Below are 26,930 nucleotides of genomic sequence, written 5' to 3' on the forward strand. Positions count from 1 at the left end.
AATTCTCTCAAGTTCTTTAAAAAACAACTTTTCCTATACTCCTCTCAAGGCAGTGATCATCCCTGATGCTTGTACAGTTTTTCCTGCCACACTTTTCCATTCCAGTTCCAGTTCATTCCAGTTTAATATGCTTTTATACAACACTCACGCCACCCATTTAAACAATGACCCTCTGTGGAGGGTGCCAATGATCATCATCTGAACAGCTGTGAAGTCAGCAGTCTTCCCCATGATTATGGTTATGTGTGCTGAAGGAAACCAAGAGATAAATGGTATTTACAATTTTTGCTTAGCAAATTTACTAAAATTTGAAATGAAATGTTTGATCATTTGTGGAACTGTTTTTATGATTTTCTATACACTATAAACGATCAACAATAAAGGTTTGAAATATTTCACTTTACAAGTAGTAAATGTAGAATATATGAAAGTTTACCAAGTTTAACAATTTTGTGAGATGCACTTGTATGGCTGTCTAGACAGCAGCACATCTCATTAAATCTGATTCATTCATCAACAATCAATTATCACACACTGTCAATGATCACAGCTCATCGTTGTTAGCTATCAACGAGTATCAAACTGCCAGCCCCCTGACGTTTTGGAATGATGAAATATAATCACTCATAATCCTCCACCTTCTAATTAAAAATACAATCATTGGTGAAACCATTACTTCAGCATCTCTTTCCACTACCTGATGATTTTGGGGGATAAACAGCAATCATTAAAAATCAGCATCACATTTGTACATGTTTTGTGATTACCATGTGATTCTTACCCCCCACTGCGTCTGAAGAGGAACAATGATTAACAGCAATCACCTTCAACAGTGTCAATAATACTGCCACTGGCATTAAAAATCAGACTAATTATTAACGTTATTTGTGCGCATCCCTCCTGGTGGGAGCTGCAAACGAAACCATTTCATTCTTTGGTAGCTCTGGGTTAAGCTGAAGCTGGTTTTAAGTAGCACATTAACACCAGTGGTTAACACTGGCTACTGTAAAGAACTTTGTAAAGGACCGCACTCGTGGCTCAAAGAGTTGGCAGTTCGTCTTGTAACCGGAAGGTTGCTGGTTCGAGCAACCTTCCCGGCTCAGACAGTCTCGGTCCTTGGGCAAGACACTTGCCCAATACCTACCGCCTACTGGTGTTGGCCAGAGGGGCCGATGGCGCAATATGGCAGCCTCACTTCTGTCAGTCTGCCCCAGGGCAGCTGTGGCTACAACTGTAGCGGCCTCCACCAGTGTGTGAATGTGAGAGTGAATGAATAGTGGAATTGTAAAGCGCTTTTGAGGGCCCTGAAAAGCGCTATATAAATACAATCCATTATTATTAGTGAATTTATCTAAAGTTGTTTAGGTCTATTCCATCATATATTCTAACATCTGTTTCTAAATATGACTTTTTTTAAAAAACATCACAGGTTATTTTTGAAATAAGAATGCATTTGCAAAATGCTCATCGTGAGAAAAGAAAGTGTTTCTGGAAAACACAAATCAAATTCATCTTACTGTACGTCTGTGGGTGGAATAATACTGCAGCAGTACTGCACTGCTACAAGCAATCAAGCACAAACCAGACTGCTGTGATCTGTACAAACCTGAGTAATATATATGTGTGCGTGCATGCGTGTGCGTGTGTATAGACTGCAGGTGTGGGACTCTCTCTCATTTGTTCAGAGCGTGTGTTTATTTGTATAACTGTGTGTGTGTGTGAGTATTTGTGACAGCTTGGAGGATGCTAATATTTGTTGTGGTTCTTTGGTCAAACACTTCAGAGGAGTTGTTGGCGTTCTGAGTTCAGAGCAGCTCAACAGACGTGTTGCGAATCTGAGCCAGAGAGGATAGGAAGAGGGGAGACACACTGTGTACAGCTGCATATAAAACTAACACGCACACAGTCACTCTCTCTCACACACATACACAGTTGTGCTTGTTTTTAAAACCTTCTTTGCCTGTTCACTTTGTTTTTTTTTCTCCGCGCAGAACCCCATACACACAATGCCCTTATCTTCTCTTGCATTCATTTTTCCCTTTCATACACACACACACACACACACGCACACATACACACTTACGTCACCTCTGCTGTAATGAGAAGCAACATGATGCAGGAGGGGATCCTGATTATGCCAGTGATGCTTGGAGGTGTAAAACCAGGTGAAGGGTGCCTGTGTATAGTAACAGTGTCTTGCAAAAGACTACCAGCCTGTGAAATGATTCTTATTCACTTTACGGACAATACATCAGTGAACAGAAGGAGTCAGAAAGAGATTCAAAAGATAAGAACAAGAAGTAGTGAGGTTAGGTTAAACGAAATGAAAGAAAATGTGAGAAAGGCTGAGGTACGATAGAATGACTGATGCAACACGGATAGATTAAGTTTAGACAAGTTAGTTAGCGACAGAGGGGAGATTCAGTTACATTTCAGAAAGAAAGGGAAGACAGAAAGAGGAAAAAAAAAGACCAAAATGTGGGGAAAAAATAGAAAAAGGAAGCCAGATGAAGGAAGATAAAAGGAAAAGCAAGAAAAGAAAATGACAGACTATGGAGCGGCACATTCTTACTTTGGCAATTTAAAATATTTAAGCATTTTGTCTACAGTGAGGAAACAGAGTCACGAAGCTTTTAGATGTAACTTGAGTCAGTTTTCGAAGTTAAGGAGCTAAACTATGCCTTTTTGTCTTTTTCACAATAAACATAAAATGGAAATAATGAGATTCAGGAAAAAAACATGAATGTAGTTGAGAAGAGAAAGTTTCCTGGTACAAAAAAATGAGACCGATACAACACAGAAATCTGCTTCCAACAGAACACATATCACTAATGAGTTACCTAAAAAAGTAAATGTTTTATTTTCAGCGTCCCTCTTGGGGAAAATGAAGTGCAGAAGGAGCTGAACAAAGAGAGTATAGATGTGTGTGTACGTCTATATTTGTATATTACAAACTGTTAGAGAGTTCTTACTCAGCATTACACACCGAGTAAACTCTCTATATAGTTAAATTACTTATTACAGCAACAGGTCTTTGTTTTGTTCAGTTTTGTTTTTTGCGTCAAACTTGTTTTCATTTTTGAGGTTTATAATACAGAATTCCCAGTGATGCAAAAAGCAATATAAAGAAATCAATAAGCAAATCAATGATCATTGATGTGTAGGTTAGACAGATGGTTTCTGAAATATATAAAGAAACACCACACTGACTTCTGACTTCGTTATTGATTCGATGCAGTTGGTGAGAAAATACATTTTCTCAGCAGTCAGGTAAAATACTGAGAGGCTGTCTTGCAAAATATAAACTGAATCCACAGATACCTGACTCTATATTTCTCTGAGTTTATAGCAATGGTGTCTGTGAAGGTTCTCAGTCATCCAGGTCATCGTAGTCAAAGGAGCTTGCAAAGAAAAGCGTCTGGACTTCTTTAAGTTACTTGAAGACGTTTCACCTCTCATCCGAGAAGCTTCTTCAGTTCTAAGGTCAAATGGTGGAGAGTCCCAGGTATAAACCTAGTGGGAGTATCCCCCCACAGAGGGACAAAAGGACCCCCTGATGATCCTCTAATCGCCTGAGCCAAGGTGTGAAACTGGGTGTGGGTCCCAATCAGCCAGAGTTTCGGCCCCACCTTATCATGTGAATTCCTGAGGTCAGATGGCCATCTGACCTCAGGTGGGGCCAGGTTTCACAATGAACTCACCCGAAACTCTGGCTGATTGGGATCCACACCCAGTTTCACACCTTGGCTCAGGCGATTAGAGGATCATCAGGGGGTCCTTTTGTCCCTCTGTGGGGGGATACTCCCACTAGGTTTATATCTGGGACTCTCCACTATTTGACCTTAGAACTGAAGAAGCTTCTCGGATGAGAGGTGAAACATCTTCAAGTAACTTAAAGAAGTCCAGACGCTTTTCTTTGCAAGCTCCTTTGACTATAGCAATGGTGGCATTTCTAATGCTCGAACTCAACTCTTGTGGAAACACCAATACATTTCCCTCCTGGGACTGCCTAACTTAACTAATAAGTTAAGTTAGGCAGTGTGTTGTACATTAAGTTTTTAATGTACAACACTATTTATTTTTTTTAGTTAGGCAGTGAGATTACTTTTAAATTATGAAGCAGTGTGAAAACAGACAGACCACAATTTATAAACAGTAACATTTGTAGCAAAATCAATTCATTAAAATCTACTAAAATTACCTTTAAATGTAATCCAGGGAATACACAAGCACAAACTGCCTGGCAAAATGCCATACAGAGGAGAAATAAACACTCCAAATATGATACAGGAGTGTGCATGAAGACTAATACTAGCAGTCAAAAGGAAATCTATCACGGCCTTTGCCGTACAACAGACTTGAGAATGCATCACCTCCTGCTTTCCTTTTTTTTCTCTTAGAGAACACAAAGACCTCAAAACGAAGGAAGGATGCTCAATGATATTATGCATTCCTTAGACTTTTACCATAAGCTCCACTATCACAGCTAAATGCCTAATCCTAACTGTAAACTAACCTTAACCCTAAAACCACATTCTGATCATCAAATAGCCTCTAAAGGTTTGTCTGAAAGTTAAGGCCATACAAAAAGCTTAAAAAATATAACTCTTTATTTTAAGGTCTGTTAATGAAGCTGTGCAAGGCTACACGGCATAATGCACAAGTACACACAACTCCTTTTTGCACATATGCATTTTAGTTTAAAGAAACGCCTCTGTTGAATTATGAATGACCATATGGGTAGAACTGAGAGCTAAGAGGGAAAAGAAAGGAAAAAGAAGCAAAGCGGAAGAGAAGGATGCAAAGGAGGGAGGAGGAAATAGAAGCAGACAGATGCCTATAATGAGGAAACACTACTGCGCCTTGCCTCAACCCATAAACTGTCAATGTTGATCAGAGAGGGTGAACAGATGGATAGAATCACGGGGAAAGAGAGGAAGAAAGGAAAGGTGAAAAAAGATGAAATGAGAAAAACATGACTGGATTAAAGAGAGAAGGCAGAGAAAAAGGGAAGTGAATTTAAATTGGAGATAAAAATATGGTTAAAATTTCCAAAAAAGAGAGAAAGGGTGAGGTGAAAGGAGACGACATGTCGAGAAAAGTGCAGTGGGAGGTGATAGATGGAGGGAAAGGAGTAAAGAAAAAGTAAAATGAAGAACAAGGAGGTGAAAAGAGGTTGATTGGTGAGAAAAGGGAAGAAAGGAAAAAATGAGATTGTAGAAGACAGATGAAAAGTGATTGGGAAGAGAGAAAAAGGAATTGCAAAAACCGAGTGTTGAGGAAAGGAAGTTATGAGAACAAGTGGGGAGAGGAGGGAAAGTGTTGAGTAGATGGGAGGACAGGAGGCTGGTAGATTAACATTTATTTAGTGTGCTGAAGGGATTTCAAACATGGCATCAACCGTTTGTGTTGGCAGATGGCCGGAGGAAGAGTGTGTTAACACTTCAACTCGAATCAGCCCTTTCCAAACTGTTCCAGAGAGAGAACGAGAGAGGAAAAAAGAGGTGGTAAAAGTACGCATTAGTGTGTGTATGTGGAAAGGAGAGAAAGTGCTGCTGAGAAGTCACACATAGGGAAACGTCCTCACAAGGATGGAACAATTATCACAGCTGCCTCAGAAGAGATTTAAAGGCTTAGAACTAGAATGTTGGCTTAAATCTCACAAAGCCAGACCGCAAACTTAGGCTCCATTCACAGTGATCTGTGAAGGTTCAATGGGCATTTGTTTGGGTTAGAGATGCTGTCACCGTGGTGACACCGAAACGACCTCTGAGACAATGAGATCAGATGTTAACCGATAAACATAGATGTCACTTGAACTCCTAATTTGGTGAGTCTTAACATAAACCCCTTCCTGCTGCCACTTATAGGGCTTCACTGAAAACTGATTGCTGATTGAGTTTGGAGTGGTGAATGCAGCGCTGCACAACTGTGCTAAAAAGCTGTCTTGTGGTCTCAGCATTATGTGTAATATAAACTATGTTTAGGTTTGAATGGATTCAAATTCAATCGAAGTCCAACAAGCAGAACTATATGTGTTTATGAACTTTGTTAAACTTGTGAGCTTCAAAGCAAAATGCAAATAATTGGTTTCAGAAGGCAAGTCAAAGTTTAAAATGACGGAAGAACCTTTTACTCGTTTTTAAAGTTTGATTGTTAGCCAGTTATTCTGTCTCTCAACACATTCCTTGTTCTCATAAAGATACAGAAAAAAGTCATTTCCCCTACGGCCTTTTGAAACATTTTCCCAAGAAAATGAGCCTTTGTATAATCACAGAAAGCAAGATGGACAGTTTCCATTACTAGGTCCTTGTAATTAAAGGATTTATACTAATAGCAAATTTATCATAATTCCTGTTGGCTATCAAGTCCTTGACAGGCTATTTCATTTCAGCACAGTGTTTCATTTTAAAGCCTTCAGGTTACAACAGTGTCTTTGCCTTGACATCTAAACCCCTGTAATGAGATATGTACGTGCACACTGATCTGAGTGGCCAACACACACACACGCGCACACACACACACACACGCGCGCACACACACGCGCACGCACACACACACACACACACACACACACATATGTGTGATCTTCTGGATCATACTGGCCATGTGGGTCAGGCAAAGCCACACATGCTAAAACATGTAGATACACACCCATAAGGAGCTTATTAAAACTTTAGCCAAACAATATGCTTCTCTTGTTCAAACCTAATAGAGGTCTGAGGTTGCCATGTACAATTTAACCAGCAAGCACACAAACACTCCTCTACAGAACATCCAATCAGACAAACATCATTCATGCACACACATTCACATGCTAACTCTAATGACCAAACACAATCACATTTACGTTACATATCGTATGGTCCCCAATCTGAATATCATTACAGCACTCTGTCTACGCTCCAAAATGAATGTTAAGAAAAAAAAACCTTCTCTCTGAATAAAATAGGGGCTGGTGGCTTTGATCATCAAGGATTGAAATAAATCCCTCTGCAAAGACTTATTTTTTACATGTGTATCAGACTTACCAAAGACGGGGATATGTTTTAGTCGACTTTGATATTGTGTTATTAAAAAAGGGGGGGCTGGCGATACGCCAAAAGATGGTTTTCTTTCTGCATAAACTTAAAATCAAAATTCTAAATTAATTTTTTTCTTTTAAAGATTATAAGCCTTTCCCCAATAATTTAGCATACATGAGCAAGAGCATCCAACAAAAGAAAAGCACCAATAGTGAGTTTATTATCCTTTCGCTTTATTATTGCAATGATAACAAGATAGCAGCACTTGCAATGGTTTCATGTTGTGTTATTTGGAAATTCTGAACAAAACAAAATGACACAAGTAAAATAAGGGACATGCTTACAATATCATATATTTTAAAATGGTGAAAGTGCCAGTGCAACACTGCCTTCTTCCAAGAGATTGATGTTAATAGTGTTAGAAAGGCATAAATGTTGCAAGGCTAGCAAGTGTTTTCATTTATAATCAAGCTATGTCGCATCCAGACACTGACAAAGATGACCAAAAAATATAATAAAAAATAAAAAAGCTATCATAAATGTTGAGTTTAAAAAAGACATGCTAAGAATCCAAGAAGATTGTTCTGCCTGACCAGAGAAACTGTAAGTATGTGACTGATAAATCTGATATTGGTTTACACAAAAAAAGCATCTTTTTTTTCCAAGTCTTTTTTTTTTTTTGGCGAAGCAGATGTTGAAAAAAAATAATAAAAAAAATTAAGTTGAAGTCCTATATTAACATGCAGTCTTGAGTTTCTTGTTTTTGTCTTAATTCCCTCATTAATTTAAATGGTTCTGCTGTCAGAGATCAATGTTTCAGTATAATTACAGTAGCGTATCATAAGTAGCATTTCTTAAAAGTGGTCTGGTCAGTGTGTTGACCCAAGTGGACATCTTTCAAAGCCCAGTTCAAAACCAAGTCACCAGATAATTCCATCCATTATCATCTACGGGTATGTCATCGATTCCATCGATGACATACCCAAAGTTTGGTGGAGTGAGGAATACTTGTTCATAGGTTTGATTGTTGAGGTTTCTTTATATTATTGTAGCGTCTTTACTTTACAATATAAAGCTCCGTGAGATGACTGTTGTTGTGAGTTGGCGCAATGAAAATAAAACTGAATTTAATTGCAAAAAAGGTAAAGGACACTTTAGGGGTGTATGTAGCCCCATAAATATGGACTTGAGTTCTGCAGCTAAAGGAGGGTGTCCTCCTTCATACTGCAGCATATTTTTGTACCTGTTTGTCTTCCTAATAATTTTAAAGATAATGAAAACTTGCTATTGATGTTATTCAAACAGTTTAGATGATGATGCATTTCAGCTACAAACAGAACCTCACAGCAGCCATAGAGGGAAGAGAATTTTCTGGCAATGCTTTAATACATCAAGCACACTCAATGCAATTAGTTTCACAGAGACAACTATTTGTTCAGATGTTTTGTTTCTATTTTTGTTTAATGCATGCATATGAGCCAATCCAAAAGCGATCACAGGAGACCACTTCCCAAAGTGGGAACTACAGGGGACCCATAGAAACCTGGCTCCTCTGCAAGTTACCCCTGAAAATATGACTTATGAAGTTATGGGAAATATAAATATTAACAATAGTCTCCTTCATCACCATGTATTTATATTTACTGTAATTGTAATTGGTATTGTAAAACTCTCTGCCACAAGTCACTGTGGTGCTGTGTGTACAGCAGTGTGTACTTTTTATCTGATTTCATAGAATTCATATTATTACTCAGGGCTTAATTTATAAATCAGGTGCTCTTATACCACAGAGAGGGTTCTGGTGGGCGAGCAGAGAGAAAAATTGATGGAATGCAAAAAAAAACAAAGCAAGACATATGCTTACTTATTAAACAAATCGAAACCAAAATGCCATCATGCAGAATTTATTATGATCATTATTATTATTATTATTATACACTTTACAAGTGCGCAAGTAGCAGAGATTTGCTCTGAAATGCACTGGAGGACACGTGTATGAGTGTGAGCAAGGTGTGTGAGGTGGAGCCGCAAGGTTGAATGCTTGATATTAGTATTTTACCAAATGGTTCATAAATGAAATCCTGTGGTTACAAATGAAACACAGCACACCAAACTAATGTGAAGCTTCAGGCTGGACAGTTAACGGAGAAACGTATTTGTACTGTAGAAAAATCCAACTGAAGAGACGGTTACATATTTAAGCCAATATTCAAACCAAATTAGTCAGTCAAAACAAACACCATGGTAAAAATGGCTAAAATAAATAAATTAAAATAAGCAGTATCAAATAAAGACTAAAATAACCACACTAAACCTCACAAGGCCAGATTACAGTTCAAACTTTACTAAATGCGTAACACAGCCACATTCAGCAAAAAGTACTGCAGGAGTATTCATTCCTGTCATTGCAGTACTCACAAGCGATGATGTTGCCATAGCGATTCTTGTTGCGGTTCTCATCCTTCTTGGCTGTTTCCCAGGGTGCTGTCTGTCCCTCTGCCAGGGCCTAAACATACACATGTCCACATGCATGTGCAGACAGACAGACAGACAGACACACACACACACACACACACACACACACAAATAGTTTCATATTCGAGTATGAACACACAGAAATATGCAAGCACATATGGTCTGATGCCTAGAGCTTGTATACTGACACATGGGCTGGCAGAAGTTGAAACAGTAAAATGAATATGAATATGAATGAAAAGACAATCAACAGTCCGTGGCTTAAACATAACTACACTCTCACAGAAACAAAGGATAAAGGCAGTGATTATTATTTGTCAACCTGGATATACAAAAGTTAGACTTTCCAGTCAGTAAACACACCACAGAACTTCTGGTTAGATATTTTCTAATGGCATAATACCAGATTTATCTGTCCCAACTGGATCACTACTTTAGCCAGGTAACTGTTCTGCCAAATTTCAGCTAAATATGAGATATCTAATCAACAGACCAACAGACAGGATTGAAAACATAACCTCATTCCAGCTTTACTGGCAGAGGTAATCTGCTTAAATTCCTACACTGAATTTAAAAAAGCAACTGCCAGCAAGCTGCAACTTTACAGAAGCGGGAAGATGTTCTTTTTTTATTTTTCTTTTTTTTCTTTTTTTAATATTTGAAACCAAAATGCACAGGTAAATAGACGAAAAGCTGAAAAAAAGACAAAAACTTTGAGTTCATTGTTCTGCTGCTTTGGTCTGAAAGACAATATCCTTTCAGCCCTTTGCTGGAGGAGAGAAGACAGATTGTTCTTACTCCCTGCTGTGATACTGGCCTATGTGACAAACCTTACAAACATGGCAAGGACAAAATCTGTATGTGTGTGTGGGTGTGCTTGTCATTGCATTTGTGCATTCTCATAACTGATTTGTCTATGCACACATTTGTTGAAATATTTGTATGTGTGAATGTGTACTATGATTTATTGAAAATGTGTGTGTGTGTGCCTGTGTCGGCGTGTGCACATGTATAAGATCACTCTCAAGCTTGCATTAAGCAACCAAACCCCAACTCCCAAAGGCTGCCATATGGACACTGAACTATTTTAGTACTGCTCATTCATATGGGCACACAAACACACATTCTCACTACAGGGACAAAAGGACAGTCCTTTTTTAGTCCAGTAACAGCTTAAGAACAGACAACAGCATTCACTTTTGAACAGCGTTATGACCTATATACACAGACATGCACATACACACACACACACACAAACTAGACAATACAAACACATTGTGACAGAAAGACAAACACCTAAACTTGTTGCTCAGTCAAGCAGAAAATGGATTGTTTCAAGTGGCATATGCGTCTGAGTCCAATATGTGTGTCTGTGCATGTGTGTGAGAATGTGTGTGTGTGTGGACTGTAAGTAGGACTTTCCACTGTTGCATAGTTCATGTTTATTTACCAAAAAGACAGAAAATTGTGTCGTCCTCTAATGTTAGTTAGAAGCTCCATGTGTGATACCATGTGAGAGCAAGAGAGTGAGATTGTGCGTGTGTGCATGTGTAAGAGAGAGAGAACATTTGCATGAGGTGTGGGTTGGCTGTATTTTCTTGACCTGAAAACATAACACAGTTTTAATCAGACTCTTCTTATTTGAATTCTATTGCTGATTGGGATTATTAGCATTTTGTATAAAATCACTGAGTGGGTGGACCACACACACAGTCTCTGTTGCACTGCTGAGTGGGTGTTTTAGGTTTTTCTGCAGTAAGAGTTCAATTAAATAAAATATTCTATTTACAATATAATTACGGTGGAATTAATTATTTACACTTTTGATCTGCATCATCCAAAAACTCTCCACCGAAATAGGTTCACTATATATTTTTGGACTGCATCACATGAAGGGTAAAGATATAATAGCTAGTTAACTCGTCCACCCTATGAGGTGTCAAACAATGTGGAATATTACTTTAGAAGTAAAAGGTGTAATCCCAGTGAGGAGCTAAATGTTGACAGTGTGGCTTCTGTTGGTGTTAGTGGGGTTAATGGGTTTCAACAATGGAGGTCACATCGCATGCAGAGACAAGGACAGGAAAGCTCCATATGGGTTGCGGTGACAGATGAAGACACACGCGTACACGGACACACACACAAACACACGCACACCCAAAATACTGGAGACAGCTGGAGAGAAATTGTCTGGGTTTAGTAGCTTCCTCTAGAAAACTCAATTTGCTATAGACGGTTATACGGTTGCGGGTGAAAGGACAAGGAATGATAGAAGAGGATGTTGGAGTTACTTATATATAAGTTTTGATTAACCGTAGGATTGACAGGACTAAAGTTGTTGTTACATTTAAATAACAAGAAACATACATTAAATGGGACATTGTCTTTTAAAACTACCTCAAAAGTAAATCAAACATCTGATGAAATGACTGAAAAAGTTAGAAGTGGGGCCCTCTATACTGTCTAGTGTCTCCTTTTAATCTCTGAGATTAAATAGATAGACCTGGTAGCTACCAGCTCTTTTTCTCTCTCTCCCTCTCTCTCTCGCTCTAATGCACACACACAGAGGCATACACACATTCAACAATAAATCACATTTGCTCTCCCCTGAAACGTATCAGTGGGTTTAAACCAAAATGACAGGAAGCAAATGAAAATATAACGTACGGTATCACGGAGGGACAATTTTCAACACGCAAGCAGAGTCAGTAATAGAAAATATTCATTCTTATGAGAGTGGGAGGTTGAAGGAGATAGAGGAAAAACAGAGTCTCTCTCATGCCTTTTCAAAGATTTATTTCTAGTGACAGAGATGAGGCAAATGAAGAGAAAATAAAATAAAGACAGTAAGGAAGAATAGATTGGTAGTGGAATAAATGAATGAAATCTGGAAATCTGGATTTGGGAGTAAAATGAGGGTATGGCAGAGCGCCAGTGACAAAGAATGATTATGAAAATGTCTATATGTGATAAACTGTGCTCTAAACAAACAGTCGGCAGAGACAGACAGATAATGCACCACTCGTGTATGAAGAGACCGCACAACAGAATGTCATTAAAAGAGAATTGATGGCAAAAAGTGAGGAACAGAAGTGAAAGAAAATGCTAAAAATTAAAGCATGGATGGTATTTCAAAGCAGAGCAATAAAGGAAAGACTGACAGTTTGAGTAAAAGAAAACTAAAGAAAAACTTGCTGAAAATGTAAGAGAAAAGATTAGGCATTGGTTTTCGCTAAGTAAAAAAAACAGAAAAAACTAATTAAAAAGAAAAGCAGCAGCAAATGCAAAGAAAAAAGTTTACTACAGCGTCTGCTTGTTTAATTTTCAAATATTGATGAGATGAAGAGTTAATAATTGATAGCTTGCCTTTGCATTAAACTAAATTCAATCTCACACTCTTATTCAGGAACAATAAAAGACCAACACACAGTTGTCGCACAACTTGGCAGCAACAACAGTGAGAGAACATTTAAGGCTACTTTTGCAAAAGAGGCCACTCATATTCCCAACTTACTGCTAAACTGCTACTGCTAAGCTACAGCTATGACCTTTGACATTATCACTACTAGAAGCATTACTGTCACTCTCAGTAAGTTCCTGTGTGTGTGTGTGTGTGTGTGTGTGTGTGTGTGTTCACCTCATATTCCTCCTTAAAACCATAGCCTTGGCCACATTTCATCTGGGTGATGTGTTGGAGGAGGTCTGCTACTCGAATAGCTGGTTGAAACTGGCCTGCTTGGAACTGACCTGCAGGAACAGAAACGTTTTACAGAGAGAGAGAAAAATGAGTGCATAAACACAAAGATGAATAACAAGTACGTGGGAAGGTGAGTGGGTGGGTGGATGAATGCATTAATGCAAGGATCCTGAAACTTGTTCTACCAAATTGCATTTCACTCTTTAGGAAGTTCATTCATTCTGATTCTGAGAAATTCCAATCCATTCTCTAAATTACCCTAAATTTGCTCAATGAACAAAAAATTACTCAAAAATACTAAACAGAACACACAGAACCAGAGCTACTGGCTAACTCCTTAACTCCTAGACGACTACATGGCTGAATGACTGCAATGTTTTTTCCTTCTTTTTTCTTTTTCAAATCTGAGATATATAGAATGTTCTACAAATTGTCAAATATATATATATATATATATATATATATATATATATATATATATATATTACCTGATATGTCAATGTTACACCTCCAAACAAAGAAAGGGACCACCTAACTGAGGGACTATTTAAAACAGTCCACATACCACTCTGGTAGGAGATCTCCACCGACTCGCATCCTCCATAGGGAAAACTCTGCAGGGTCAAAGAGGGCTGGGAAAGGGAAGGCTGGCTACTATCTGTTAGAGGGAGAGAGAGCCATAGATGGAAGTGAGACAGGCAGAGATATTAGCAACATTTACACCAAGTGCAGACATTCTGCCCTGTACCATATTGTAGACACTTAAAAAACAATCATTCCTCATTTAAGTGACAAGTTATGAAGTAAAGGTGTTAAAACTTATCCCTAATTGGTGAACAAAATGCTAGGACACTTAAATTAAACATCTGTCCTCATTAGGGGTAATGACAGAGTTCATTGGATGAATGTGTGGTGTCTAATAGTGAGCACAGGTGGAGGGATAAATGAGAGTTCAGGGGACTGAGCTGTGACTGGAACAAAAAAACAAACAATTTATATTTTCAGGTCGGGCATAATACATCTGCAAGGATGTGGGAACCTAAAACATAGCTGTTGTATTCATTTTTCACTAGAATAAACAAGCAGAATGCTCCGGTGTGACTACTTAATAGAACCTTTATTTGTTTTCAGCAGTTACTTCCTCATTTTAGAGCTGTACAAGTCACCTTTTGCACCTCAGCCAACCAAGTAAAATGTGATATTTTCTCTAAGGGAAAATTTACAAATGGACAAAACAGAAAGACACCAAAAGAGGGAGCAAAGAGAGAAGACTATCTGCAAACCCAACTCAGGAAATGTTGGGATAGTTGAATAAAAACAGAACGTAAAAATCTGCAAATTTCATAAATTCACAAAACGTATCAGATGTTTCAACTGTGGCATTTTACTATTTCGTGAAAAGTGCTTGCTCATTGTAAATTTGATGGTAACAACACATCTCGATTGATGTTTCCCACTGTCCCGACTCTTTTGGAATTGGGGTTGCATGTATACTGAGTGAAAAGCAATCGTGAGAGGAGTAAAGGACAGTATGAAAAAAAGCGAAGAAAGAAACTGAATTGGTTGTGTGACGTCTGTGTCAGATTATCTGAGCTGTGGTATCTTCTCACCATAGCTTTAATAAATAAACATTTTGTTGAGTGATGGGGTAACATGGCTTATATGCCGATACTTTCAGTCTCAACTGTTCTGTCTCACTTTTGTGGGTTGTAATGTGAAACAGCATGACTCTTCTTTTTCTGGCTGCTCCCTTTAGGGGTCACCACAGCAGCTCATCTTCCTCCATCATCCTATCCCTACCATCCTCTCTGTCACACCAGCCCTCTGCATATCCTCTACAACCAGGAGCCTGCTTTGAAGCCTTGCTCTTCTTCTCCCAGCTGGCAGCTCCATATGTAACATTTTTGTTCAATATATCCACTTTCCCTTCTCTGCACATGTTCAACCCATCTCGGTCTGATATACTAAGTTTTTAAGTTAGTGCCACTGTCTCAAAACCATAAATGATTACATGTCTCTCTACCATCTTGTAAAACTTCACTTTCACTCTTATCCTTCTGTCACAAATAACCCCAAATAACCTCTCTACCCACTCCATCCTGCCTAGCACCCTTCTTCACCTCTCTTGTCAGTTGCTTTGGACGGTTGACCCAAGTATTGACACTCATTTGCCTTGACTCTATTCTTTGCATGTGCACATTTCCACTCGTCTCTTTCCCATTCACACACACATATATTCTTTCTTGCTTCTACTGACTTTCATTCTAGGGCTGGGACCACGTGTCAACGTAATCGATTACATCGACACGTAAAATACGTCGACGTAAAAAAATGTGCACCGATGCGTCGTCACTTTCAAAACAGACATGGCGGCAGCGAGTAGCGGCAACACGAAACAGAAACGTGAAAAACGGCAACAAAATGGATTTTGTTTGTGAATGAAGAGCGCTTTTTTGCAGAAAGCAAAGTGAATGTTACATTTTGTTTGTTTAAAGACACCATTGCTGCTATTTATTTTAAATGTTTTGCTTTTAATTTTTCTAATTTTATATATGTTTGCATTTCATTTCTTGTTAAATGCTATCTCTAATATAAGATTGTACTACTACTACAACTTTATTTTGCAATGTTTTTATTAAAAGGTATTCAAATGAAGAAATTTGTGTTTTTCATTGAGATACATAAATTAGTAAATGTGAAATTACTATACAAGTCAAATAATGGGGAAATAATCGATAATCGATCAAATCAAAATAGAATCGGACTGAAAAATTAATCACTAGATTCATCAATTAGGAAAAGTCCTATTTCATTCCTCTTCGTAGGTGCATACCTTCACCCTTTTCCACCTGTTCCCTACTCAAATTACAGATCACAATGTCATCTGCAAACATCAAAGTCCATGGAGACTCTTTCCTAACCTCATCTGTCAACTTGTCCATCACCGTAGCAAACGAGAAGGGACTCAGAGCAGAGCCATGTTATCCCACCCCCACCTTACACCTATCTGTTACTCCAATCACACACCTCACCACTGTTTTGCTGTCCTCATCCATGTCCTGCACAACCCTCACATACTCTGCCATTCCTCACTTCCTCACAGTTCCTCTCTTGGCACCCTATCATATACTTTCTCTAGATCCTCAAAGACACAGTGCAACTCCATCTGACTTTCTCTGTATTTCTCTATCAACACTATCAAATAAAATGCCACATCTCTATTTCAGACAGGCAAAACAGTCACTGCCTTCTTTCCTAGACATCTCTGTGCCTCCACGGGTATGTCACCTATACCAACTGCCTTTCCCCTCTTCATAGCTGTCTTCACTCCCACCTTACGAATCCTTTCCACTTAATGATTTGTCGGCTGTGTTCCGTTATGTTTTTTATGGCCATGTTTTGAATATGTTTTCTTGAAATAACTATGTGCATGTTAATGTTTCACTTTAAATTTAATAATAGTTTTAAGGTTTTCCAGAAACTAAATAATGAAGACTGAACCTGCTGAGCAGGTCTTTCACAAGGTCGTATTTGGGTATGCGTGCTCAGGACAAAATAAAAGGTGGTGAAACAAGAAGTCTGCAAAGTGTTTCAAAATAGCTGAGAAATTCTGTTGCTTGAAATAAAAGACTACAAGGCACAATAAGAAGGTGACAAAATTATGGGGAATGAAAGAAGAGCTGTTGACTTGAGAAAAACACAGTGGTGGAGAAAATGGGAAAGGAAGCAGATAAGCGGGGGAGGGTGAAAGAAAGACAGGCGTAAGGAGAGGAGGGAACAAGGAGAAAGGTCAGGACAGACAGACTGTCTGCTCGCAGAAACAGAACTGGGGTGCACTACGTTTGCCTACTTTACACAATCATGTCAGAAAAGTCCAGTTGAGACTTTAGCACTTAAGTTAAAAGCTAAATCTGACTTACGCCTCTTTTAATTTTACACATTTAAGAATAAAATAATTAAGTTACTGTAACTCTGTGGTTGAAATAATTCCCAAATTTTCATAAATAGCTCTAAAAAGAAGATTTTTGGTAGCCAGGAGTAAATAATTTCAGTAATCTCTAAATTCAGAGATCATTTCATCAGTTTGACACAATGACTTAACTTCAATATAATTGCATGTGAAAATATGAATGATAGTTTTGGTACACTGAATTTTGTCCTGTCATGCGCCCCGGGCATGATGTTCCTCTACATAAAGAGAAATAGCTCATAGAGTGTAGTCCATCAATGCAGCTGAAATGAAACACACAGTTGTTCAAGCTCATACTTTCAAGCACAACATATTTTCAAATACAATCGGTGTGCTTTCGTTTGCCTCTCTTTTTCCCCCTCTCATCATTTTTTTTCGTAGCCACTATCCTGCTCTCTCATTTGTGTCTCTACAAGACACAAGAATATGTTTGTACGTTTTCTTAGTCTAGTCAGTTTAGTTTCTGACAGCCAAACGTAGCAATTTCATCCATCAGTTCGCCTCTTAATCACCATACTAACAGACACACGCAGTATGTTGCCAGTGAGTTAGTAAAAATACAACCAACGCAGGGGCCACATAAGTGTAAGTATCCGCACAGAATACTTTTTTTTGGCTAAATAACTCCCAAGCATGAAGGTCATACATGTGTTGTTGATGTGTATTATTTGTATGCAAATATTAATGTTTTTATATACTGTAAATGGATGTGTATGTACCTTTCAGTACTTGCTGTTTTGCATATGTGTGTGTGTGTCTGCAGGCGCATGCACGTGTGCGTACATGTTAAACTCACCAAGGTCAAATATGCATTAAGCCAGGCATGAAATAGAGTCATAGCAGTAGCTCCACAACACTGACTATGATGAAGACATCTCAATGCTAATGGGGAGATTTATTGACCCCACAGGCACAAGGTTGCATGTGTGTGACAGACAGATATAAGGACGGAGCTGGGTGTGCACAGCTAGTGTGTGTTGACAGTGTGAGAGAGAGGGATTGATTTGAGTGAGGTGTGTGTGAGTGCGTGTGTGTGAAGGCCGTTTATGCTGCCGGTGAGTGTGTATGTTAATGCAGTCCTTCATGCTTGGCAGTGTGCTATATAAAGTTCCCTCCTCCCACCCTGTGACTTTATTAAGACTCAGTTATGGATGACTTCGAGTCAAAGTATCACTGTGTTAGCACTTAACTCCATCTTCAAAACTAGTGTGCCCATCTTTCTGCCTTTAAATCTATATTGTATACCCTTTTTCAAAGGGAGGCAAAAGGTTCCCATTTAGCTCTGTAGTCTTCCAGGATTAAAAGCTTAGCCTTTTTGTTACAGTATATGCAATTAAATATCACAGGCATGACCACCACTATGTTCATTATATACTCCATATTATAAATTTAGATTGCTTTAAATTATATCTCACAGTCAGTTATGATTTTTTGTATGGCCGTGGTTTGGCCTCACAAAAATGCCTGACATCCACAATATTTTTTTCCAAGTAATATGAAAGAAGTGGCTTTATTAGCAGCAACCGAATATCTATATTTACAGAGAAATAACAAATCTAATTCTGCTTTTATTCATTCGGCATCCATCGGCCAACACAGGCACAGTCACTGTAATTAGAGTAGGCAAACTATTATTCAAACGGAAATTGAAATTATGCTAAACAATACACACTATAAAATATAACCATTATTTTCTACTTGGACATTTGTAGTTGGAAATAAGTGGCAGACATGCCATTCTTGCTTTATTCTATCCCTATCTTAGTCCACTGTTCCGCATTACAACGTAATAATGCAACTCATTTTACATTCATTAAATACAGCATTTCATTTTAAATATGCCTACCATCATTCAATCGCTTTCTTCTAGCTACACATCCTAGCATGAAGAAACATCTGTTATATCAGGCATGTCTTTGTAAATGCACAGTTTCTTAAAATGCAAATAACACATTCTGCAAATATTACAGCACTAAAGTTCAAGAGCTGGAAACACTCTCATGCAGCTTGGAGACAGAAATCTTAGCAGCGAGCATTTTAAAAAAGTGAGAAAGCTGTGGCTGGTAAGTTTATCTCTTTAGTTCTCTTCCTCTTTATGTCTTTCAATGAAGCACAAGGTCAAGTTCAACTCTATTTCACTGCTGCACAGCCTGGCCAGTGAAATTCTCTTCGGTATGGATGAAAAATTGCTCAGATATTTGAAACACATTATAGCCGGTAGAAGAACAGTAAGCCGTTAACATAAAAGATGGAAAATACAAGTGCAACTGAGCTGTCCAGGGGAGAAGGGATGAAATGGAAAGCAAAAAAAAAATGATAGAAATGCAGACAGCAATCAGAGGATGAAAGAGTGGAAAATGAAAAGAAATAAAGAGATCCCTTGAGCCCTAATATGTCTGCCAGTCAACAAACGATGTATAGTAAAATTGGCCTTCAAGAGAAGAGGGTACACATACAGTGGCTTGCTAAAGTATTCGGCCCCCTTGACCTTTTCCACATTTTGTCATATTAAAGCCACAAACATGAATCAATTTTATTGGAATTCCACATGAAAGACCAGTTATTTATTTGTAAAAAATGTTTGGAATTATGTATGATTTTCGTTCCAATTCTCACGTGTACACCACTTTGTGTTGGTCTTTCACGTGGAATTCCAATAAAATTAATTCATGTTTGTGGCTGTAATGTGACAAAATGTGGAAAAGTTCAAGGGGGCCGAATACTTTTGCAAGCCACTGTATGTTTGCCCAAAGGAGTCAGGTCTTTTACCATTACCTGCTGTTAAATGGTGCTAATATTTTCAAAAGAACAGAACACTTAATAGGTCTGGTCTTCACCTATTAAAAAGCATAAATAACACGTGAGATAATTATAGGCAACTTAATGCATCAATTGTGCTAGACTTGACCCATCTTATGATCTTGTTTACCACCTTAAAAAAATAAAAAATAAAAAAAGACTTTACAGTATTTTTTCTCTTTTGGTTGACACAATGGCAGAGTGGTTAGCACTGTTGTTATGTAGTTTACATGTGTCCCTGTGCAGGTTTCCTCCTGCCACAGTCCTCCTTCCAAACTGGCTCTTGGCATGCATGCGAGAGTCTGTGGTTGCCTGCCTCTCTATGTTAGCCCTGTGATGGACTGGCAGTATTTCCATGCCTTTCACCTTATGACATGCCAAGTGCGTGGATGCATACTTTTTTAAAGCCTTAGTGGGTCTGAGTGATGAACGACAAAGGATAAAAATGACAGGGGAGAAAAAAATTTAATATATTTCTTATATAAGCATCATGTCATTAATTAAAGTGCAGTTCGCTAATTGTGATTACAAAATCAGCTTAGAAGACTTTGAAATCCAGAAGAGAAGAGATGAAAAGAATGACAAAAAAACAAAAATGGAGAAGAAAAGGGAAATAAAGGGCGATAAATGACGGAAGAGAAAGAGCACCAGCAGAATGTATATCTACTGAGGGTCACAGAGATCAACTGGTCTAGACAGTATCCCAGCGGTTTACCTCATTTCACCTCCCTTCTCATGACACAAGGCCAGAAATCACTTATTCACAAACTCCTCATAACTGTGTGTGTATGTGCACGAAAGCCTGCCTCTTTGTAACATAGAGACACCATAGTCGAACAGAGATAACTGTGTGTGGGTGGGTGTTTGTTTGTACATGAGTTACTTAAACTGTGATCTGTGAAGTCAGCACACAGAATAGTCTGCTTCATGATAATTTCTTATTTAACAAAAATTGAGTCTTATCTTATCAAGTTAGCAACTGAGAGAGAAAGAAACAGGTGGCCAGAAAGCTTCTCCTACTTCTCTTTCCAGAAAAAGGAGCGTCAACTTCAGATTCTTGTTTGCCACAGTTTGCTGTGTACTGTTATTCAGTTTGTTAGTATTGATGACTTTTGCCTGATGCATTGAAATAAAAATTAAAGCTAATAATACGTGAGTACTATACTAGTTAAATGTCTCCATTTCAAAGCTGTCAAAAATCACATGTTTGTCAGTTACTCCTGATATAAGAAACCACTACTACTAATAATATTATTACTAAAAATAATAAGCCAACACATTCTTGAATTCAACCTACGAATCTGAAAATGCAATATGGCAGCAAAGAGGTTTGTTGGGGGGTTTTAGTATAAAAAAAAAATCAGATTTAATCTCACTGAGCCCTTTCTCTGTGGAGTTTGCATGTTCTCCACATGTTTGCGTGGGTTCTCTCCAGGTACTCCAGTTTCCTCCCACAGTCCAGACATGCAATTAGTGGGGTTAGGTTAATTGGTGACTATAAATTGCCCATAGCTGTGAATGTGAGTGCGAATGGTTGTCTGTATCTGTGTTAGACATGTACCATCATTGGTGACCTGTCCAGGATGTACCCCCTGATCCTGATAAGGATAAGGGCTCCAGACACCTCAACCTAGTTTACATGTCCCTATTTTTATCCGCACACTTTGATCGTCAGAATGCCAAGAAAAATAAATAAAATAAAATAAATCCTGGAGATATTCCTACTATGCATTTTCATTTGCTCATTGCATTTTCATCTGAAACCATTTTTTTTATATTGGTATTTTTAGTATGTTCCTATACCCTTTCACACTAAGCCTTACTGAACGAAGAAAAATAAACTGAAAAGGATCCCAGTCATTAAAGCAAAATGAGCCAACTAACTGCCAAAAAGGTCTGGTATGCTGGGTTTAGCTGTGGCTCCCCAGTCAAAAGGAAGTATGTCTGAGAGACCAGTAGACTTGAATATAAGCTGTGTAAGCAGGCAGTCAAGATGTGGCTGAAAAAGAGCACAGAGGTTCAATCTGCCTTAAGAGCATAAGGTTTAGAAAAGCCTTCTCTCAACCCTGCACTCACCTTCAATTACCCAGCAGTGCCACATTATGGCCAAACAAAATGACTACCATTAGCCATAATCACCTTACATGCAGCCTGATGCTATGCTGAACTGGACTGGGAAAATAATTGGCCCTCAGTAATATGGTTGGGAAAAAAAAGAAGAGATATTTCCAATACGAGCACGGCTGTGGATAGAAAATATGTGCTCTTTGCACAGGTGGTAACTCTGGACGATCATCAACTTTCATTGTGCCAGCAGCACAGTTGCTGTTAAGTGTTCTACTTACTTGCACTGCAAAATATTTTTTTGGAAAATGTCACATCAACAAGGTCTTTGGACTGAATCGTTTCTTTCAGTAAAACATGCACTGAAAAAAAAAATCAAGGATTCTCATCTTTTCATTATGTTAGTTTGCTCAAAATCTTTTCATCACTTTTCCTGCGTATCATTTTTTTGAACAAATGCACTTACATGCATGTAAAACCTTTTAACCAATAATGGTTGTCATAGGACACTGGCACTTGGATCGCCTGCAACTTATATCTTGTCCTTATTAGCAAATGTTTTAGCAGTAGTATATATATATATATATATATATAGTAAGAGTATAAAAGGTACTGATAAAAAATGCCCCAAAACCTGACATATTTACAGTTACCTATAGTAATGTGCTACTTCTACCAGGGCCCTGATCATGATTTAGGGGAGCAAATTAATATACTGAACAAATGATCCCTTTTAATGCACTTCTGCCTTCAGTCAAATTTAGTCAAACCCTTGAAAGTTTGAAGCTGTAACCTTCTGTTGATTTGAGTTTTCCCAACTTTAAGGTTTTTAAAGGCAAGCAGGAATATGCAGAGGGGAATTTAAAATACAGATTTTTATTGTCTTTTTCTTGAGCTCCTATGCGTCTGTGTTTTTCATAGTATTTGTGCAACTGTGTGTACCTAATTAACCGCAGAAAGCTCCTGATCCATAGAAAAACATGACTTCTGTGTTAACAGCAGCAAAGGATTGTCCTTGGCAGGGTATAAAAGGCTGACACTTCCTTTGTGAACTGACAGAGAACAGTGTTGCGTAACCTCTTAACATACATCAGTGTCTGACAAATTGATTTTTAGACAGAAACGTGTTTGCACATAAAATGCACACTATGCCGCTGTGGCTTTGTACTGATCCACAGGATTTATGTCGCATCAGTGTTAACACTGTGCTGGGTGTATGTGCATATGGATATTTGTGAGTGTGTACTCTGTGTATTTGTAACTTTGTGATGTGTTCTTGATTCTTAATCTATATATTTGCATTTTTGTCTATATTCTGCAACAAAAACTTAAGGAGAAAAACAACAAGGTTGTATGTGCATTTCTATGGAATACCTTTTGCGGAGCCAAAAAAAACGCCTGAGTCTAAACACACATGCCCTCCTGCTGCCCCAGAAAAAAACAAAACACAGCAAAAAAAAAAGGAAAAGAAAGAAAAAAAGCTTTTCTTTGCATAGTGGATTTATTCAAGCTCCTTTTACTTCCCTTTGATCTTTCAATCTGTATGTCTCTTTTACTGTCTTCTTAACTTTCTCTCTCTCTATCTCTCTCTGCACCTATCTCAGCTCTTCCTGAAAGCTATTGAAAAATGATCCTCACTAGCATCATTGAGGCTCCTGCTACTATTATCCATTTTGAAAAGCCAGAATGGCATTGAATGTATTTAAATGTAGGAATCTTACTTTTAAAGTAATATGATTTTTATCCATTTATTATAGATTGAAGTTCAGCTGCCTTTAGAAGTCACCTAGAAAAAAAGAACTCTTGAACTCATTAGAAATTAAAGTGTTAACATGATAATGTATGACTAGAAGAAAATTATTAAAAGGGTATTTTAACATTCAGGCTTGCAGTGATTGATATGTACTATTTGCTGTCTGCTTGGTCAAGTTGGTTCAAGCGTACATTTCACATTGTTTTCCTGTCTTGCAACAGAGGCTGTTTGGTTTGTATGGTCAATAGAAGACATCAAAAGTATGTGGATTTTTTTAAGTTAAGTTAGGGGTATTACAGACTGAAAATAATGAAAACACTGCCATTTTAAATATATTTAAAACGATCTTAGAAAGTTAGTAAAAGGATGGAAGTCTTCTGACCACTATGCTTACAATGTATAAATACATTGAGGTTATTATTATTGCATATTGTCTGGTTTATTTCCATTTTTAACATCTGTATTTCCTGTTCCTCTCTCTTTCCTCTTTTTTCTCTTCTACACTCTGCCTTGTTACCTTGGATAATGATGTTGATGATAATAACCTAAACTGTTATGCTTAGGATGATGTGCAACCAACACCTAGACTGCTGCTATATGATGACTACAGATGACATTTATGCAGGAAGAGATAAAACTTTATCAAATCCAGGAAACTTTTTTTTTCATTTCTTAGACCTTAAAAATATGTAAGCTCTGCTATTTATTTTTTCACTGGATGAAATCTATTTTTTTCTATATTTTGTGTATTAATTGTAGCGGATTTTTCTTTGAGTAATGATCCAAGTTTCATTTTGCATCCCTTGATTTTCGAACTGTAGTAAGAACAGATGGTTCCATAAAACACTAATGTCATAACATGAAGATGTATGACAGCAAATTTGTGCACAAATCGCTCAAGCATTTGTTTGCATTCTGCTTCATCATGCCTTGATGTTCATCGGCAAATGGCACAGAAACCTCTGTACCAACTGCATGAACTGCAGAAAAGAAGCTCAAATACATTAAAGTTGGATCACTGCTATAGAATAAAAGTTGTATTTTTCTACAATTGTCTACTTTGGTGAGTTTTTTTAGGGAAGGAACAACTCAAAAATGGGTGTTTATGACAGTGATTTTCCGACAGGCATAAAAACTGTCTACACAGATGTATCTGAAACTCATGTCCTTAAGAAATGAGGGTGGGGTGGACGGCTATCAAAGAACTGACATCATCCTTGATCAATCTACAGTTTGCTGAAACCTCATCAGAAATGGTCTCAATGGAATGGTGGGTGTAAATGGCAAATTACACAAAAACTGGGCTCAAAAGTGGCAAAAGGTTTAGGAGTGATAGAAAGGCATATAATGGAACAACATCAGTCATAGATTGGCCTCCCCAGAACTCAGACTTCAACAATATGGAAGAATTGTGGGACCATCTTGACATAGATTGGATCACGAGGCAGACAAAAAAAACACAAAACAAAACAAAAACCTTCAAGAAGTCTACTCTTTAAGACTACTTTGCGAAATTAGAAGAAGGCTTGAGGTGGAATAAAGGTGCTTATGCCAAATACTGACTTTTAAGCTTTTAAGCAACTTTTTTATTAAAAATTGTACAGAATTGGTTTTGGCTTGTATATGTTTATCTTTGGACATTTCGATAAATCACTGCACCCATTTGCAATCTTCCTAGCAAACCATAAAGAAATGGGAGAGGCTTTTGGACAGCACTGTGAAAAATGAAAAAATAGAAACAGTGAAAAGGAACGGAGAAACTCCACAATCAAAAGAAAGAGCGGAAAGTGGAAGTAGAACATTTGGAGAAAAACGAGAACACTGGCGAGAGGAGGTGTGGCAAGAAGAGGATGAGCTAGGAGCTGACTGATAACTATAATCACATAAAACAAACTTTCCTGTAAAATCCTTTGCATGTGCAGAATGTGTGAGACTGTGTGAAGTGGTTCACTTATGCAAAGACAAGCTATACACAGACGTCACACTTTGGCAGTGGCTTGAGCCAACCTTCTTGGCAAAGAATGTGTCAATCTGGCCAACAGAAGGGAAGAGAGGGAGGAAATGAAGAGAAAAAAACAGAAAGAAGGTACAGGAAAATGGTTTTGCAATTTCATTCTGTCCTTGTGTAAATGATGTGATTGTGTGTGGACACATTTCTCCTAGCGTTTGAGTACGAGCGGACTCAAGTTCATTTCAAGATCAAGCAGAAAAAATAAGACTTTAAGCTTCATGTATCAGTGCAATTAGCAATAAATTGCGTATTGCAAACATTAGTACATCCGATTTATGCCTTGAGAAAGGAAACTCATAGAAATCCAAATTCTTACCTATAGAAGTTGTGGCTGGAACTGGCTCTTTGGACACTGCAAAGATATTCACAGTCATAAATAAAAAAAAAAGGGTTCAGTTATGAATAGCATTCAATTCAATGTAAAATTACAAGACAGATAGACAGATAGTGTGTGAGGATGTGTGTGTACCTGAGTAGTAGGAATTCAGCAGGGATTTGCTCTGCAGCATCTTGCTTCCTTGCACTGAGAAGGAGCAGGGAGAAGGAGAAGCTGGGAAGGAGACAGAAAGGTGAAAAGAAGGTGAAAAAAAGAATTCAAAACAATAAAAACGGAGGAAGATGAAAAAGGAGGATGTGAGAGAGAGAGACAAAGAGAGAAGGAGGTTAGGGTGGACAAGGAGAAGTAAATGTAGACAGGAAAGAGCAAAAAAAATATATAAAATGAAAAGTTAAAGTTGTACAGTGAAAGTTTTACATGAAACAAGCATAAGAGTAAGAAAGTGAAACATGCAACACGAGAAGGAGAAGAGGTACAGGAATCAGGAGGTTGAAAAATAAGAGGGTCAGGTTTGATAAGAAAAGAAAAGGAAAAACAAAATATCATAGGACATGAAATTTAAAAAAAAATCCACATAAAGACAGATCAGTATGCTATATTCAGCAGTTCAGGGGGCAACTCAATAAAACTAATGGCACCATTATAGTTAACAATACTGAATTTTGAGGATAACAGGGCTTATATTCCAATAATTGTGCACTAAAATCTGGTGTAAAAACAAAACCGAAAAAGACCAATGGATAGGAAGATCACAATTTGTTTTAGAAAACACAATATAAGCATTCTGTAGGATTTATAA

General features: G+C 37.9%; 1 protein-coding gene across 11 annotated transcripts in view; it reads right to left on the minus strand.

Annotated features, from left to right (window-relative positions):
• ptprt (protein tyrosine phosphatase receptor type T) overlaps window positions 1-26,930 on the minus strand; it is a 307,462-nt gene that overhangs the window by 38,690 nt on the left and 241,842 nt on the right. For all 11 annotated transcript variants that reach the window (XM_006783003.2, XM_006783002.3, XM_006783004.2 and 8 more), the window contains 5 exons: window positions 26,264-26,344; window positions 26,111-26,146; window positions 13,763-13,855; window positions 13,138-13,247; window positions 9,444-9,531 (listed from right to left, as the gene is read on the minus strand). In XM_006783003.2, the coding sequence (XP_006783066.1) occupies window positions 9,444-9,531; window positions 13,138-13,247; window positions 13,763-13,855; window positions 26,111-26,146; window positions 26,264-26,344 (408 nt within the window). The remainder of the gene's footprint in view (window positions 1-9,443; window positions 9,532-13,137; window positions 13,248-13,762; window positions 13,856-26,110; window positions 26,147-26,263; window positions 26,345-26,930) is intronic.

Source organism: Neolamprologus brichardi, chromosome 5 (genome assembly GCF_056152115.1).
Source record: "Neolamprologus brichardi isolate AB-2024 chromosome 5, ASM5615211v1, whole genome shotgun sequence".
Lineage (NCBI taxonomy): Eukaryota > Metazoa > Chordata > Actinopteri > Cichliformes > Cichlidae > Neolamprologus > Neolamprologus brichardi.